Source organism: Corvus hawaiiensis, chromosome 5, assembly GCF_020740725.1.
Source record: "Corvus hawaiiensis isolate bCorHaw1 chromosome 5, bCorHaw1.pri.cur, whole genome shotgun sequence".
Classification (NCBI taxonomy): domain Eukaryota; kingdom Metazoa; phylum Chordata; class Aves; order Passeriformes; family Corvidae; genus Corvus; species Corvus hawaiiensis.
In genome coordinates, this window is record NC_063217.1 from 58,334,267 (window position 1) to 58,353,313 (window position 19,047).

General features: G+C 45.9%; 1 protein-coding gene across 1 annotated transcript in view; it reads right to left on the minus strand.

Moving 5' to 3' along the window:
- Nucleotides 1–333: 333 nt before the first annotated feature.
- SCD5 (stearoyl-CoA desaturase 5) overlaps nt 334–19,047 on the minus strand; it is a 28,668-nt gene continuing 9,954 nt past the window's right edge. The window contains exons 4-7 of the mRNA XM_048305112.1: nt 9,633–9,763; nt 5,142–5,347; nt 2,585–2,817; nt 334–2,051 (exon numbers count right to left, since the gene is read on the minus strand). Coding sequence (XP_048161069.1) covers nt 1,861–2,051; nt 2,585–2,817; nt 5,142–5,347; nt 9,633–9,763 — 761 coding nt within the window. The 3' untranslated portion in view covers nt 334–1,860. The remainder of the gene's footprint in view (nt 2,052–2,584; nt 2,818–5,141; nt 5,348–9,632; nt 9,764–19,047) is intronic.

Below are 19,047 nucleotides of genomic sequence, written 5' to 3' on the forward strand. Positions count from 1 at the left end.
GTCACACCGGGCTGGTATTTTTCTATTCAAGCAGGATTTTCACATGCAAGAGCCTGCCACAGTCTCCTTTCAAGTTTATGTCGGCTCCCAGTTTCTTTTCCCCCTCTATCAGCTTGGCCAGGAAGCCCTAAGTAATCAAATCTCTTGGTGTCCTTCCATTTGACAGCCTCCTCTTCCCCTGACATTCAGAAGTGCTGAGGGGGGGGAGGCATTTTGAGCCACACCAAATGCGTAGCGGGAAATGGCAAGCAAAGCACTGCTGTAATTCTGATGTGTGATGCACAAAGATGTTTGCTTTGGGAGATGTTTCAGAATTAAACACAGTGGCCAGGCTAACTCATAACTGTTTATTGTAAATCACTCAAGAGTTTACACATCATTAATGGCAAAATAACACTTTTTAAACACCTGCTGGATGAAAGACAGAATAAAGACAACTCTTTTATATTATATGGCATCATTTGAAAAACAAGAAACAGAACAAAAAAGAAACCATTTTATTTTTTTTCCCCACTTTTGCATCTTTCCTGAAAATATCTGGGCCTGAGTCTCAGTTATCTTGAGATCCCTGCCTTGCCCAGGGTGTGGGGCTGTGTGGCTGGGAAACAGGCACTCCCTCTCCGAGGAGCAAGGCAGTGACCTTCTTTATAAATGAAAATCATGCCCTCTATCTTCAAAAGTGCTCCAGTGCTGACAGTACAAAGCCTCTCTCCTGCACTGGCTAACATCTAACACAAAGGGCTATATGTTCCATTAAATCCACATGCCTTTTTTTTAGTATTTTTTCCTTTTTTTTTCTTTTTTTTTCCTTTTTTTTTTTTTGTGGTTAAGCAAGGCAACTGTTAAAATTCAGAAGCTACATAACTGCCTTTATATTTTGCTCAGAAACCAATGGATGTTGCATGCAGCTGAAATACTAGTACAGGCTCTGACTTAGATAAAGGTCAGTTTTCTAAGACCCACTAGTCAAAGGCAGAAAAAGAAATTAAGAGGCCTCTTGTGCAAAAGGAGCTAAAATATGCATGCATCGATGGCCATGACTAATTAGAGTATGACTTAGGTCTCCAAACATTGAAACCGAAGCTTTATTTGGCTTAAGACATGGTGGAGCTCTATACATTTACAATTACAATGTGTATGTGACAACAAAGGAACCATCTCAATATAGCATCAGTTGGTATTTTGGACTGTATAGAGACTAATCTTCAACACAAAAGCCTGCTCAGCAATAAATGGTTTTCATATTTAGCAAAGACAGCGGTGCACTGGGCTGGCTAACAGGGCTAACAAAAAGAAGAAAGCAGGTTTCCAAACTAATATCTAACTAAATTGAGGGTGATTTTTCCCCTTGGACATACTGTATTTCATCAGTGGTGTTACTGTCCTTTCCATGAGTATGCAGCTGACACAGCACACTGGGCCCTGCCCTATCCCCCCCGAAAGATGCGCCTCAAAAGCTTATTGGATTAGCAGTAGAAACAAAAATCTCCCCTAACTGCACTTGGAAAGGACAGTTAGTTCCTTCAACCTGCCAACGTTTACCATGAACAAGCAAATTACAACAAATCGCAGACATGAACTACAGTGACTAAAATCAATCTCTCTCCTGTTTAACTGCAATATTAAATAATATGTAACATTTTTACACTTAATAGTCTTAAGTTTGGACATCAGACAGCTAATAAGGAAAGAAAAAAAAGAAGCTGTGGCTGAATCAATTCCTGGGGAACTGATTCAGCCCAACTGATCTGAAACAAAAAAGTAATTTTACCCAGAGGTAAATCCACCACAGGCACGGGGTTGCGCGCACACCCAGCCAGCCACGCGGACAGCAGCGCTGGCACAGCGCAGCGTCACTCCTCAGGCACTGCCATCTCCAGTCCTTTCCTTGCGAGCCTGGATCATCTCCTTCGGGGCCTGCTTGCGGTCAGTGACCAACCCCAGCCAAAACATGAAGTCAATGAACCAGGTGGTGGGGTTGAACTTCAGGCCCAGCTCGCTGGCTGAGTAGTCAAACGGGAAGGTGTGGTGGTAGTTGTGGAAACCCTCACCTGAAAAACAGAGAGAGAGTTTAAAGACCACATGGCTGGCACTTTTGTCAACACAGGAACACACTCGGGTGGGACACTCCAATACCCAAGTCTTGCATCTAGTGGAGGTTATGCTCCACCCCAGAGCTCTGGGGCAGACCCAAACCAGACTCCATTTCACTGCTCCGGGCTTTCCTCCCCAGCAGGAAGAGGCATGTCCCATGCCTTATGCTCAGGGAAGAAAACCAGAAGTGCTTCAAGAGGGGAGACACGCAACTGGGTGAGAAGGGGGGTCACTCACTTCTGCTGAGCAGAGCTTGCTGCTGGGTGGGTGCTAACACCTCCCTTCCCAGAGACTACATGGCATTATTTCAACGTGGGCACCATCAATACAACAAGGGCGTCTTCCTCTAGAACGTGCAAGCTCCAGCCTCCTCCAAACCTTGGCTCCAAGCGGCATCCAGCTGCAGGCACCCAGAGTCCCAACCAGGGTGAAACAGGATGGGACATCACTCTGAGCTTGCAGAGTGCAAACCCAGGGCTGCAGCACTCACCGATGGCTCCCAGGGTGACCAGGGTGTTCTGCCTGGGGTTGATGTTCTTGTCGTAGGGGCGGTTGCCGTACATGTGGGCGGCGCTGTTGACCAGCCAGGTGACGTTCAGGGAGATGGTGTACCGCAGGATGGAGGCCAGGAAGTAGGCGTTCCACAGGCTCTCGCCCCACAGGTACCACGGCACGAAGGTGGGGATCACAAAGCACATCAGCACAACTGAGCTCTTGTAATACCTGCGGGTGTTACAAGGTAAGGAGGGAGAAAAGGAATGCACAGGAAGACCCATCTTGCTGGTGCCCCTATGACAGGTTTAAAATAGACCCCTGCTTTTTCTGAGTTTTGTGGAAGGGATGAGGAAAAACAGAGTTTGGATTTATTAGACAGTTATTAAAACTCTGCATTTGCTGAAAGTTTTTTGGATAGGAAGAACTGTCATTTTTTTTTGACAAAACCAAACAATTTTCAATTAAAACCCACAGAGGATTGAAAAAATATTAATATTAGAAGTATTTTTGAAAGGAAAGAAGTTTTCATGAACACAGTTCTCATCTGTAACACATGAACTAGTTTTGATCATCTTCTGTATGAAATAAATCAACCTCTTGCCTTGCAAGTTCTTTGCTTGATATATTTTGTTGTTGTTTGGGGTTATCCTTCACATGTTGGGCTCCAGAAGAAGATCTGCAGCTCTCCAGCAACACCAGCCATGGTGAAAAGAGAGCATTCCTCAACTCTTTCATAGAACTCTATCCTCACTCACCTGAGCTAAGGCCCTCCAAGGAAACAAGTTCCCTTTCTTTGCTCCACCAAAGATAACAAATAATTTCCAACTCATATGACTGACTTCTGATAAGGTTTGCAAACCTCATCAATTCAAGGCCAGGGTTTAAGTAGAGCTGGAGGAGAAAAATACTTTCCAGTCCAGAAAACTCCTTCAAAGTTAAAAGCCTCTACTACTCTGGGGAAATAGAATAAAATATGAAAATAGCTTATCAGGCACCAATTAAAACCATTCTTCAAGATGCAAGAAGCCCAGACTGAAGTCTTTGATGAAGACATGAAATCTCCCATCTGAACAAGCATCTGAGTACATTGTCCCCCTTTGACTGAAACATCCACCCTGGAGTGAGTGAAACCTCCTTACCTGGAGTGCAGGGGAATCAATGCCTCGACACATGCTTGGGGAACAGCGCTGCTTTCACCACATGAAAACTTTGTCATGGAGACACTTCACCTGTGAGCTCCTCTCTCACATCCCTTGCAGGATTATTGCTCCGTTATTCACAGAGGGTAGGTTTTGCTGTCAGTCGTGCCTGGAGCAGTACTGTGATTTCAGCTGAAGTGATGTGGTTTTAAACTGAGTGGTGCCTCAGCCACAACTCAGCAGCACCACTAAATTCAGCAAAGCTAACAATTTGGCCTTAAAACAAAACGTGACAAGAAGGATTTATTATGATTCTTACTGATCTGACCTGCTAGTTTTTCCACGCTGTCAAAAAAAACCCCAACACTGCAACCTTGTAGAAAGGAGAAACCCAAATTCTGATTTCCAGATAAGGGACTAAGCCCTAAATCCGTATCCAGAGCAGAGACATTTGCTAAGACAACTTTCCTGCAGAAAACATACTTCATCACTTTGCAGCATGACCAAAGCAGTACAGCCTGCTTCTTGTGGCATGCTGTTGTCTTGGAAAAGGTAATAAGCAAGAGGAGCTGCAGCGAACTCCAAGGGAGCTGCTGCGAACAGGTACTGCCAACTGAGGAACCAGTAAAAGCAACCATACATGGAGGGAAGTATTCCTCACTCCTGGAAGATTTCTATTACAATGGTAATTTTTTGCATTAGAGAAATCTGGGCACCAGCAGGAAAAACCCGATTTTTAGACTCAACTAACTGCTCCCCTCACTCAGAAAATACACAAAAATGGCCTAAAGCAATTTTCCAAAGTGCCTGGATGAAATGCTTGCAAGCAGGAAAGTCTCCTTGTGCCTAAAACACAGGTACTCACATAGAGCACAAAGAATGTTGCTCAATTCTAAGCTCTTACAGAGTGTGTAGCAAACCGAACTAGGACTGTGCTAATTCCCAAGGGAGATAATTAATTCTTTATAGAATGGCAGTCTTGGGAGAGGTGGCACTTGGCCTGCACTGGCCCAGGGGTGCCAAAGATGACCTTGCGAGTGAAATGTGCACTTCTGTGTTAAGGCAATTAGTGACTGCAGTGTTTGCTCCTGTGATCAAAGAAGAAGGCCAAGATCCGAGCAACTTCTGCCACAGCTGTTTTCATAACCAGCCCTGGCTTTTTGGGAAAGCAGAGGGACAAGGACAGGGCTCACTGCTTGTGCCACAGAGCCTGCGAGGACAGTCAGCAAGTGTCAGCCACACGGGAATAGTGGGGGCCAGAGGAAAGGCATCCCAGCACCTGCAGTCACGCTGGCAGGGATATCTCGGGGAAGAAAAGGCAAAGATGAAAATAAGGAATGAGCCACAACCAGACCACCAGGTGGAAGGATCTCTGCACCCCCACCTCACATCAGGACCTAGTGCTGCACTTACTTTCTTTGGAACCTGACAACAGGGTCATCTAGCAGGTCAGTGAAATCCAGTTTCCTGCCCTTCTCGATGACGTCCCGGTGCTTGCGCACGAAGAGCCAGCCGATGTGGGAGAAGAAGAAGCCCCGGCGGGCGTTGTGCGGGTCCGCGTCCGTCTCCGAGTACTTGTGGTGCACACGGTGGTCTCGGCTCCACTCGTAGATGTCATTCTGCACAAAAAATACGGTGGGGTGAGAGGAGAGGGGCCAGGCACTGCAACCTCCAGTCTCCCCCCACAGTAACAGCAATGAGCCCCTCTCTGACACTCCTCAAAAAGGCTGTTGACTAAAACCCCCAGCTCTCTCAGCCAGCCCATCACACTGCTCCCGTCAGTCCCCACATGGAATGGGACCTGTTCTGGGAACTGGTGACACAGACTGGACAAGTCTCAGGACTGGAAAGGGCTGTTAGAGCCTCTTGGCAGCTACCATCATCAGTCTGCCCTGGCCCTGTGTCCTCCCTGGGTATTTGCTGTGTGAGTTACCATTGTCAGCCTGCCCTGGGTGTCTGAGGATGTGCTGCAGGGACTGGGTACATCCATGTTTACATTGTTATTTTAAGACTGTGCTATGGGGAATCTTATATATTTATTTTCAGGGGACTACTGTGCAGAGGCTCTCAGCTCCTCTTTCTCAGCTGGTTGCAGCTGGTGCCCTCCAGGCACAAACACAGCACTGAAAATGGGACAGAGCTTGTGGATCACTACAACTACTGTAGTGAACAACATGACACTGAAATGCCTTATGGCTGTAAATGGAGTCATGTGGATTGCAGGGAGAAAGGGATGGACCACAATTTCACACTTGGATCCATGAAGAGAGACTTTCTGAGTTCACTCAGCCAAAGGGATTTCAGCCTCCCAGTTTTCTCTACAGGATGCCCTGGCTGGATGCACTGGACTAAACTGGAGGCTTCTGCAGTGGTGCTGAGCTGTTATTGCAGGGCATTGTATGCACATTCAGCACTTGCAAGCCTCAGGCCACACACTCATCTGTGAATCGAGTTGCTCAACACCAGCACCAAAACATGGAAATGTCAGTTAATGCCCAGATCCACAGGAGCTTGAACTTTAATCAGAGAGTTCTTAGCAGAGGGTGCTATTTCCATCTCTGCACAGTCAGGGAGGTACCCAAGCAGAAATACCCAAGGAAGGAAAGGCTTGGGTTACTTTTAGGAACAGCACCCACAACCACCAACCACAGCAGCTTTGCTCCCGGCAGAACTTGAGCAAACCATTTGCAGTGTCTCTGAGGTAAGAGCAGGACACCACCCATCTGGGCACTGAACATACCACAGGACAAAGCAAGCACAGGATAATGAAACTGTGTACACCTGTATTTCGTGAGGCAAAAGCCCCGTGCTGAAAGCATTGCAGAAGTCATTGCTCTTTCTTTTGGCTATCAACGTTTGAGAGAAAGCACTGAGGTGACTCTGGGAACAACTGCAAAGAGCAGCTAGAGAACCCGGCTCAAATGGCCCCACATCCAACTTCAGCTTTGCAAAAATGCTCTCTGCCTGCAAGAGCATACCAGGGACAAGTGAGGAACAAGAGCCCTGGAAAGATCTCAGCTCCACTGCGTTCAGTTGTACTCAGCCCTTTACTGTTGTCATGTAGTGAACACAATGATGCTGGGAGTGGGCTGGGAATGAGGGAGACATTTTCCTGCAGCACTGACTCATCTAAGACATTGAGAGGAGGCAGCAAAGATCAGCCCCTTGCCAGTGCTCCAGTGTGTTGCACCTTAACTATCCCACTGCATGAGAAAACAAAGTAAACTGCAAAAAAGCAAAGGAAGTCACCCAAGTCCTCAGTGAGAACAAGGGCAGACCTCTACCTTCCTACAGAGAAATCAAAAGGAATGAAAACCTCTACACTGCTTCAAGTGGCTTCGGTGGGAATATCCATATGACTGGAAAATGTCAACATTAAGTAATTTAAAAATAAACCAGGGTTATGCAAAAAGCACACTTAGAAAAGTGTGCTTTTTCCTAACCAGATATAATTTTCCAAGTGAGACTATTGATCAGTTTGTCACAAGAACACTTGGTAAGTCGTTTGTGGGACAGCAGATAACCAGGAAAAGCAACGATACTGTGAGAAATTAACTTGGCTTTTCATGCCACAGCAAATGCCTGCAGAGCTGGCAAAAAACCCATGATTCCCCAGATGAAAGAGTTCGGAAGCCATGAAACAACTGAATTGCATCTAATTAAAAACCACAAAGGCTAAGAGGAAACAAAGGCCAGAGGCCAGAGCTGTTGACAATAAACACACCAAGAACTGGAGCACAGCATGTGTAAATATGCTCTGCGTGTATTAATAGCAACCATTTTTCAGGAACACATCACTTTTGATCAAGTTTCGGGTAAACACAGGGGTGAAATCCCTTCCAACGCAGAGAGCAACAGCATCATGCTGTGACAGTGATGCAGCCATGAGGCTTCATTAGCAGGTCCCTCAATAAACCTGCAGACTGAAACATGCCAATAGCCTGGGCTGTGTGACAGTCTCCATGTGCTGACGCAGCTTGCCACACCACCACTCCTGCTGTGTACAAAAGCACCCAGCACAAACACAGATTGTGCCACAGAGTTGAAACCAGCACGGCCCAGATGAGGTGCTGAACTTAAAATACTAGGAGATCAATAAGCCAGGTATTACCTATGTCTGAAACAGACAAGTGACAGCAAGAAGCACAGTCTTTCAAAATGGTGAGAGCTTCATTCTAGATGGAGGAAAGAAACACAGCTCAGCATGCTCTGATCATAAAAAATCCACGAGGCAACACAGCAAAAGTGGCTGCATCTGATGGTATTCCAGAGGAGGTACAGCATGTCACAGCCCAGGCAGCATCAAGTTAAAACTCTACAGCAGAGCTTCCTTCCCCTGCCCTTCGAATTCTGAATACTTCCTCCTTATTTAGCATCCAGGTATGCTGTACATGTCTCCAATCCTACCTCTTCCTCCCACAGCCAACGTGAAGGAGATGGACCTGAAAACTCATCACTCACTGTCTGTTTGTGGTGGTGGAAACAGCCTTTACGGGCAATGGATGTCGTGGTAATTAGGAGCAGGCTTCAGACTACTTCAAACTTAAGAGTGGGCAATTTGGCCTTTCATCTTATTTCTGATATGAAGGGCACAAAGGTGGCTTGAAGCTACTTTGAAGTACTTCCCTGCCTCCGAACCACCCCGTGTCCTCAGACAAAAGCAGTGAGGAGGCCAATGCAGCTAAGAGCAAAAACCATAGCAACAGGGGAGCAGAATGCAATGAAATCCCTGTGTGCAGGCTCACTGCAAACAGCTCTACACATTCATTTAAATTACTTGTGAAAGACAAGATCAGGGAGACAGTACCAGGGGCTTCTCAGAACTCAAAACAGTTGTTTAACACACTGAGCAAAGGGCTTGTAAAGCTCTGCAAGGAACCAAGCAGCAGATGGGAAACAGTTCTGAATAAAGAAAGGTTATAGTCAAAATGGACACATTTCCATTTTCAAGCAAAAGCATTGTGCTCTTTGTAATGTGTAGAGGAGCTAACTAATTAATTCTTTCCACCTCAAAAAAGAAAAAATCAAAGATGATAAATGAGCAGTATAGAAGTAGATAAAAGGACTCTTTTCATTCTTTGTCAAGGTTCATGAACAGAAAGTCAACCAACCAGAGTGAAAGGAAAAAGATGAAAACTCAGGGCACAACACATACGTGGTACTCGGTGCCACAAGGGGTTATGGCAGCCAAGCTCAGTAAGTTTAATTTTAGTACAGATAAGTTTAATTTTAGTGCAGGTTCCTATCCCTATCCTTACCAGCCAGAGGAGGAACCAAATTCACACTGAGAAGATGCTGGTTCAGGGCTAACTCCTACAACCAGCTGGGTGTTACACAAGTGTTTCTGTGGTCTAAGACTGCCTACCAGTAAGTACAGAGCTAGTAACACACTTCTTCACGAATGTATTTGAATCTGGCTGGTGAAAAACGCTGCATAAAACAGAGATAAATTAAGATTGTGAAAGGATGCCTGCTCTCCTTTCTGGGCACAAAGTCTCCAACTGCCTGGATGAACAGACACTTGGTTACACAGACACATTTGCATCAGGTTGGCCCTTATAAAAGTCTCCATGTTGTCCTGTGAGGCATGGGGCCTGACCTGTGCCACAGATCAGCTGCTGGGGTGGTGAGGGGTGCTGAGCCTCTGACCTGGTCACATTCAGCTTGGTCCTTAAGTAATTATTGCTCCTGGTCTATCTAGTGCTTATTGTTACGTGGATGGTGAGAGGGGCTCTGCATCCCCTGAGCCAGCAGAATGTGTTACAGCAAATAAATGTCTTTCTGTCTTTCTGCCGGGATTTTTTCTTTCTTTCTTTCTTCTGCTGTCTCTAAGCTGAGGGGATCCCTGCACAGCAGAGAGAGCTGCCTGGAGGTCAAGAATCTGAACAAGCAACACCAGCCCACCTGGAAAGCCATGGAGTTAGCTGCAGCCAGGAAGATCCTCAAAGGCAGCTTGGCTTTGTAGGAACGGTGGCTCCACAGGCGATGCGCACCAGCTGTCACGCCCAGAGCCGTCAGCAGGAAACAGAAATACGCTGAAAGACACAAAAACAAAACATGGGGTGTGCCACGGGGCCAAATGACATTATTTGTGCTCTCTTTGGTGTGAACATGGTCCTTGCCCTGGCTGCTGACACCTGCAGGGTCACTCAGGAGACGGGGCTGGGCAGACAGGAGGTGAGGTTCTCAGCCCACCTCTGCCTCACAGACTCTCTGCCTAGAGGACAGGCTCATTTTGCAAGTGTAAAATTAAAACAAGAGCCAATTCAAACATTTAAAGACTATTGCAGGACAACTTCAAATCAATTTACACCATCTGCAGCAATGTGTTGCTTAGCCAGGGCTCCCTGCCACCCTACACACACAGACATGTTTTGGTTACAACAGCCTATTTCAAATACCTAAACAGAGTCACCAGAACAAATAGGGAAAACGCGATCCCCAAAAAGGGGGTTTCTATTTGTGTCTGCACAAGAGTCTGTCCAGCAGGGAACCCTGTTAGACAGGCAGTGGCTAGACAGGAATTCACAGTCTGCTTTTCCCAGTATGTAAGGCAAAACATTTGTCTCTGCAAGAAGAAAACAAATGTATATGTAGGTGTGTGTCTACTGTGTCCCTCTATCAACTCCCAGCTCACAGTGCTTGAAATTGCAGCATCTGAGAGGAAATATAACAGAAAGATATTTGGGAAAATAACAGCAACCATATTTCATGTTGATTGTCACCCCTGCGGACTGAAGAAGCAAATGGACTTTTTCAACTCCGCTGGTGGATCCATCAAAAACAGATTTACCCAAACTGCTTCCCATTATGTCCATGGCCAAAATCCCTGTCATCTCCTGTACAGCAAACCAAAGCCTTTCTCAAAAGATGCAGCAGACAGCTGGAGTCAGAATGGTCCCAGTAAAGATGATGCCTCTCTAAAACCTGCTTTGGTTGCCATCAGTGAAGAGACAATTCTGATTTTCAGCAGGCTGCGTGCTCATGGTACTCCTAGAAAAGGCTCATTTGTGCACTTACACCCAGCGTACTGAAGTCTATCATGAAATTAAAATTTCTACTCGCCTGAAGGGAGGTACAGAAATGAACTAAAAATCAGGCATTCTCTCTACACATTATCTACAGATTTTGCTGAATTTACAGATTACTCTCAGATCAGTAAAAATGCTGACACCACAACTCCTTATGCTCCAGTCTCCACTGTAGTCTTGCAGTTCTTGCATATGCCTTGTTAGAGCAAGGGTTTGGACTTCTATGAAATTAGGGAAAACCTATCCTGCCATTTTCTCTGTGTGATGTTGAGCTGTGCAGAAACATCACCAAATAAAGCCTTCCAAATCACTCAAATTACTGTAATTGTGGGAACAGATCTGTGACTACCCAGCTAACATAAAAATATTAAGGTTAGAGTCCTGAATCATTACAAGAACATATTTTCTGTGGGCTTTATGACTGGTTAACCTCCTGCTAGTCACGGGCTGAAATCTCCCATCTTCAGCAGTTTCTTTGCCTCCTTAAAGCACAAGGGGGCTTTTCTCCCACTTCAAAGCAACAGATCATTTAATTGACCAAGTGCTTCTCAAGGGCATCCATCCATCTCAATCATGAATGATTGCTCAAAATGAGAAAGAAAGATAAATGGGTAGCATGAGAGATATGCAACATTAGGGTTGATTTCACTTCCCTTCTCTGTCCACTGTAAGAAAGAGGCTGCATGGTAGGTAAGAGACCACATGGAACACCTGCACTGAACACAATCTGGGACAACCCTCTCTGGCCCTTTCCAGCCCCCCAGCGACTTGCCAGCCCCAGCCCACTCCTGCAGTGCTCAAGTGATCAAGGAAACAGCTGGGGCTTATACCCACGCAACATGCCTATTTTTTGGCTTTGCAGAGGAGGAATCACAAGGGCAGGAAATCTTCCTAATATAAATCCCGAGGGCTGAAACATCCTCAGAAACAAACAAACAAACAAACAAAAATTACTCAGGAGGTTCAGTGTCAGAGCAGAAACAAATCCTGGCAGACAAATGAATTGTTCGGTGATGGCAAGTTTTGTGATTCTTACAGCAATTAGGGTGCCCAAAAATAATACTCGACCATTAACTCCCAATATGTAGGTAGCCAAGATGACAAATATCTGCCATGTAAGAAATAGGTCTCAAGCCCTCCTCTGCAGAATAAATTAGGATTTCAAACCAAAAATCAGACTACCAACCATTTGATTTTACATTAATCATGCACAGCTACAGTAACTGTATGAGAAGAAAGCCACTACTTGCCCACCTGTCTCATTTTTGGGGATGGGAGTGTGCCTAGGGGGTGAACATGTCAATGAAATAGACAAGGATGACAATACAAAGCAAAGCAGCCAGTTAATAGCAATTCCTCCTTATACTGAAAACACCCTCTTACACCAGTAGCTAAAGAGGTCTCCTAAGTAAGAGAGTAAATAATATTTATTGCAGAAAAAGGGGGAAAAGAATAAAACCACAAGAAAAGTACCAATAAACAACCTGGAATTAAAACAATTGATGTTGTATTTCTTCTTAATTTAGTGGGATAGCTAATGTACAAAGAGAAAAACAGCCACATGTGTCCTCTGCATGTTCCGTTAAGGTCTGACAGGAGCATTTCCAACCAGGAGCTCACTCGATAGAGCACAGCACAAGCAAAATGATTCAGAACCGGAGCAGTGGGAGAAACATTTAAAAGAGGGAACAAAGAGGAAGAGAGGGAAGAGAAAACAGCAGGTAAACCTGTGCAAAAGGACAAAAGAGAGACCCAGTGCACAGGGACAGGGAGAGGATGCAAGAAGAGACAAGACACATGAGGTTAAAGTAATGTGGAAACAGGGAGCTGGCGGGTTGCTAGGCTTCCAGTACACTGTGCCTGTGCACAGATGCTATTTATGGGAACACACCAGAATCAATAGGCAGAAGATTTTTATTCAACATTCTTATTAATGACCTGAAACAAAGGCAAACAGCATACTAATTACAACAGTGGATGATGCTATATTTGGAGCAGCAGTGAGAGAGCTAAGAAAACATGCAAGGATCTATGCAGAAACAGGGAAAGTAAGGCTCAAAGCAAAGACAGAGCGAAGTAATGTAGTTTGGGGAGCAGTAATTAGAGACAGGGATCTGTGATGAGGATGAGAAGCTTGGGGAAGCAGGAGCCTGAAAGGAGGATCACCAACAGTTTATAAAACATTCCCAGTGGGCCATATGATAAGGCAGCAAGATATCAGCATGATTTTGAACAGCAGGCACAGAGGTATCATCTCACTGTCAGACAGAAGCAACGAAAACTATACCAGGCAAATCATTTAAAAATGGATGAGAAATCAACAGCATAAAACATTTGAGCCACCTTTTTTGGAACAATTCATTGTGCCCATAGGTGCATTTCCATAAAAGCTTCACTAAGCCCAAAGCCAAGCTCATCTGAAAATCCCAGTGTCCATGAAACTGGCCTCTTATGAAGATATGGGGAGATGTTGCCACAGTCTGTATCTGCTTCACAGGCATCAGAAAATCATACTCTGCTCTAAGTGGTTGCTTAAATTGGAGAAGATCTCACCCTCTGAAAATTTCAATTCTGTTTTATGCTGAATATCAAAATTAGAATTATTTATATTATAAAATTATTCTGTTTCTAAAACCTGGGACCCCATTACAAAGATATGTATTTATTGTTTGTGGATCCAGCACATTACAGATTGATTTTGACTTTCACCTCATTATTAAAAAAAACAAATCAACCAAAACAAGATGCTCAACAAGCACTGGGTTCACTCTGCATATCTGAACAGACAATGCTAGCTCTGGAAAGCGAGGAGATGACTGGACACCCTTGTTCAGCACAGATGACAAGGAGACACAGTGGGATAGCAACTATCCACACATTACCAATGTCAAACATAACCTAGTTAGATGGAGCAAATCACAATTATCTCAGAGGGACAACACATCAGACAGGAAAATAGGAGCAGTGAAACAGAACCAACTGCACATTCACAGTAGCACTACTGTCAACACACAAACCATCTTTAAAATACAGAATGACGTCCCACAGTTGTTCCCATGGGGTGGCAGCACACGGAGCCCGGCACCAACTCACACCCAGTGGCTGCGATCCCTGTGCAGGGGTGGCACGGAGAGGAGGGACAGCAGGGCCAGAAGCAGGGAAGGGAATCAGCTCTCGCCAGTCCCACTGCTGGCATCTCTCTCCCATGTGGCTCCCAGTTCCTTCACTGGGACTTGAATACTGCATTCAACCACAGCAAGGTGACTACTCTGAACCTGGCACAGGCCTGGACAGCCATCATCCTCACACTTTGGTCTCCGTGAGTTGTTCCAAACACAGACCCCACCACAGCTTTATTTTCCAAACACACTTTGGGACTGAGCAACTTCTGTGAACCTTTGAGCTTTTTTGCATGTTACAGCATGTAAGAAACTATTTTCTGCTCCTGAAGCAGGCTTGGTTTTAAGTCAAGTGATGACACATCTTACATCAGCCAGAATTGGGGTGTATCACATCAAGTGCCAGCAAGCAGGGCAGAAACTCCCACACCACCAGTGCCTCTCCACTACCAACAATAGGGAAAACATGTGGGGGAAAGTGCTCACCCCTTCAAACAACACAGATGGCAGGCCTTGTGAAATCAGAGCAGTGGCTCACCTAGCCCCATAGTTTCTTCTAACAGGGGTAAGGGGACTTGCCATGCAAAGGAGACAAAAGAAGAATAAAGAACTAAAAAGGAAAAAAAAGACAACACAGCCCAGTTACTGCTGCACTAGCACTGCCTGCACACTTTCAGCAGTGTGGACTTCAAGATGTGGCCTTTTGCACAGAGAGTATGTGAAAAGTAATTACCAAGGCCAAGTAATTACTGGAGGCTGTCCCAGAGTTGTTATCACACTCGCTCTGACCAGGAAGGTGACAGACCTTGGGTCAGGGTAGCCACCAAGGGCCAGGGACTTGGTTTTATGTCTTGTTCTGAGGACATCAGCCCCATTTACTCCTGTGCTGGCTGCTGTCCCCTCCTGTCAATCCCCTGACACAAAGCCCTGCTCACAACCAACCCACAGAGTTATTTTGTACGTGCTCAGGGAGCTGCTCCTTCGGTGGTGTCTTCAGCTTCCAGTTGCTATTTTGGAAAAACCTTAGCTCTTCTACTGTCACCTTTTTGGGGACAGCTTCAGAAGCACGCAGCACTCTGTTCTGGTGGAGGTCCCACTGCTGGGTCATGACATTCCCAACACTGTTTAGCCTACAAAGTCTGACACGTTTCCAGGCCCAGCCTGAAGTTACATTCAGCAAAGGCTTACACATTTTTACAAACACACACCATGTCTCCAGCAGTTCAAGGATCAGGAGCCAAGATCCCATGGATACAGGAGGGAGTAATTTCCTCAGACACGAATTCTAATCACATTAATGGCAAAGAAAGCATGTCTTTTGCATGGGGAATTAAAATTAACAAATGCAAGGGCTGTGCTTCACCTGTAGACATCTGTTACCTCTTCAGCAAGAGGGCAGCTGGAGATAGCTGACCTTAAAATGCTGTTCATGATGAAGACATCTCATGACATGACACCATTTGGTGGAAATTCTCTCTCCACAGTAGCCAGCGAAGCCTCAAGGAAGCTGCCGAGAAATTTTCATCTTAGCACAGGCCATTTTTTTCTCCCCCACATATAAAAGGATACCACAACTTGACTCATTTATATAAAAAAACTATTTGGGGATTAAAAATAACACGGATGGACATGAAACTTTTGCCTACTTCCACACCAGCATCCTGTGCTTATTCAATCAGATAAAAATTCCTTGTTAAGGATTTTTACTAACCAAACGAGTCAAACCCCAAGTTTTCCATTAGGCTGCAAGAACTGCATGAGACATCCAAACAGCAAGTTGCTCAAGTGCAAACATGCATAGCTGACTGACTGCCATAAATATGTAACACTCCTGTAACTTCCAGTGCTGACTTCTTCCTTTCTAAAAATTAAATTACATCTGCATACCCCGTATCTGCCTTCTCCTCCTCACTTGGGGGGTTTTGCTGTTACTCAGTGGCAGATTCAGGACTAATATGACCAAACCAGGGAAAGCACTTTCAGTAGTGCTGAGTGGTGCCTAACTCCATTCCCTCTGAAATTCAGGGCAGCACTGCCACCCATTTCAGCAGCTGCACCATGCCTGGTGTCTTCTGAACTCCTAAGAGATCCTCCACTTCACTACACACACAGACAGAGGTAGAAGATTCTCTTCTAATTCAGGGCTCAGACCAGAAACACAGCTGATAATTTTGTGGTGCCTGGTATGCTTTTGTATGCTTTCATTAGATAATGTCGAGTTTGGGGATATATTTTCTTAAAATGCCATGTCTGCCCTCAGAATGGCAAGTTTTCCTACCCCAAATCAGACCAGCAGTCCTTCCAAACAGCTCAGTTTAAAATGCTGGCTGATGTCATGCACTGCACTGGCGGGAGGGCCAGGGTCAGCATGCAGCATTCTTGGATGTAGATTAGGTATCAAGTCCCCAGTACCCATCTCTATTGCTAAACTCCAGGGAAACCTTGGAGATCTCTTCCTCCACAGCAAAGAGACACCAGGGAGCGGTAACACATCATTTAACCTGCAGCATCCTACTATAAAAGTCTTGTTTCCTGACCTGGAACTACATTTATTAAGGAGGAGGAAATTTTCACCATAGTCCCTAAATTGCTGCCAAGAAGCGATGTTGAATCAGCACTCTGGCCCTGGGGTCTCTGGGAAGGAAATGCTGCTCTGCTAGCCAACCCTCCGCTCCCCGAGCCCTGCTAACTATCAAAGGCTGGCATCAAAAGCTCCTTGGGCTGGATTCAAACAAGCAAATGAGAAATAAAAAGCACTGGAGTGCAGCAGCACCAATTCCCTGGGCTGCCCACCATACAGGTCATGCCAGCTCTCACGGGGAGCTACGCTTCCCAGTGGAGACCAGACATGTGAAATCTCAGGCTAGAAAGTTTCATCCAGAATTAGATCTACACATCCTCTGAGCTACTCGAAATTGAGCCAAGAGAGAAAGAGATAAGAGGAAGCACATCAAAGGCAAAGGGGAAGCAGAGTTTCAGAGCTGCAGAGATGATTTCTGATGATGTCCTGCTCCTACACCTCTGTACTGTGGTGGAGCTCCAGGAGAAGCCATCTATCACATCCCCTTGGCCCTGCCATCCCCAGCTCATGAAATCCAGGCTGCCTCTGCCTGGATGCACATGCCTGCGTATGCATTTTCAGGAACATTCCCCAGAGCCAGCACTTTTGGCTGAGTATACAAAAGACTTTATTCCGGTTGGAATAGCAGAAATGTTCATATTGACAACTGCAGCCAATGTGACATAAATAAAGCCAATAGAGCAATGGAAATCATGCCTGAAAGCAATTATTCCAGCCAATGCCAGAACTCCCCTAGGAAGGAAATACAGATTCCCTGAACTCACCAGCAACTGAAGATTGCCTTAAGATGTCGAACAGCTTACGTGTATTTTTAGATCAAAAGAGAAGGCTGGAAGATGCTTTGGTTTCTCTGAAATTTTTGATGCTTATGTGTAGCCTGTCTCAGCTCAGCTGTATCCTGCATCATCACAAAACCATGGGCAGATTTCACTTCTCTCCCAGTGACCTCACTGCTGTCCTCAATCCACACACTGACTTGTGCTCTGGTGGGTTTTAAGTGCTCTATAAATGCCAAGACAGAAATAATGCCAATTTTACCTCTTTTTTTTCAAGGACAGAGTAGAGAAATAGCATGGTTAAGCCATTAGCACAGCACCCCTGAGCCTTGCATTCAGCAGGCAGCTCTGCCCCAAGGAAGAAGGTTTAGTTATTCTTTAGTTATTGTTTAGCATCCCTGTCCAAAAAGGGACAAAGCCAAAGCTTGCCCTGTGCAGAACCAGGTACATGACAGGGGAATGCCCTGCCTGATCCAGTGCCCTCCCCCTGACCACTGAAGCAGAGATCTGATGGATTTGACTTTTCAGGGCTTCAGAGTCCAAATGTATCACTGCACCTTGCCTAGATGCTTTGTGTTTGCTCCACCTGTATGCTTTCAGCTGCTACACCTTTCCCTACCCCTTCCAAAACCAAACACAGCTCAGAGAAAAGCCTCTTGCAAAAAATGGCCTCTTCCAACTTTCACTCTTGGCAGTTGGAGCCTCAGAACTGGGCTGCAAGCACTAAACCTCATTAAAATTAGAAGGCACGAGCCCCTTGCACCCAGCAGGTCAGTTAGCCAGAGCTGTCAGGTTAGAGGATGGGCAGACAAGGAGACCTTGTGTGTTGGCAGGCTGATGCTCCCCAGGGGCATTCACCAGATGATTGCTCCCCACGCTCCCCCAATGACTCCTCACTATGTCCCTCCAGCACAAACAGCCCCGCCCCAGCCCAGCTCTGCTCCCCCAGCAAGCTCTAGCACTCAGATCATCATCTGAAAAGCCACTGTCCAAAAACATGTTGAGAAAGATCCTCCAGAAACCCCCATCCGCTGCTGTTGAGGCCCCTGCACAAGAGGGATGGCAGGCACACAGGATTCCCGATGCCAGCATCACAAACAGCCTTCCCCTCTGTTTCACATCAGCTTTGCTTTACTTAGCACAGTTATTGTTAATGTTTCAGCTCTCCAGTAGGGCAGCACATTTAATTGTTAGCCTACATGGTAAAAATAAAATCTGATTACAAGAAATTGCTTGGCTTCAATTATAACATCAGTGTTAGTTACAAGTGCAGCTGTGACTGCAGGGAGGGTAGGTGGAGTGGCAGAGATGAGGAATCACACTAAATTCAAGACAGTAAGCCCCTTGAGACTTCTCCTGCAGAAGAGTCCATCCTGACTCATTCACTGAAACTCCTCAGAGCTTGCATACTGTCATCCCCACCTGTACATGGAACCAAAGATAAAAAGCTACAGCCAGAAATCCCTGATGACTCCCCAGAGCTGCCTGCACCAGCTCAGGGGCTGCTGGACCACGGCTCAAGAAGGCTTTCGTGGCCTTTGGCTGGGCTTTTGTGTGTCTGCCACAGCCAGCTCTGGGGGTGCCAACAAACCTCCCCTTCACAGGGGCTGCTGCACAGGGACGCCTCTCCCAAGCCCACGATGTCAGGGGGCAGCCCAAATGCCAACAATCCTGCCAAATTCAGACAGGGACTTCTACCTTTGCTGGATCCAGCTATCATCTCTGTCCTCATCACACAGATCAAAGGGAAAGAGTGCTTGAGGTTCTTGTGGCTTGCCTGGAGCACAGGTCAGAGCAGCCCAGCAGTGCTTT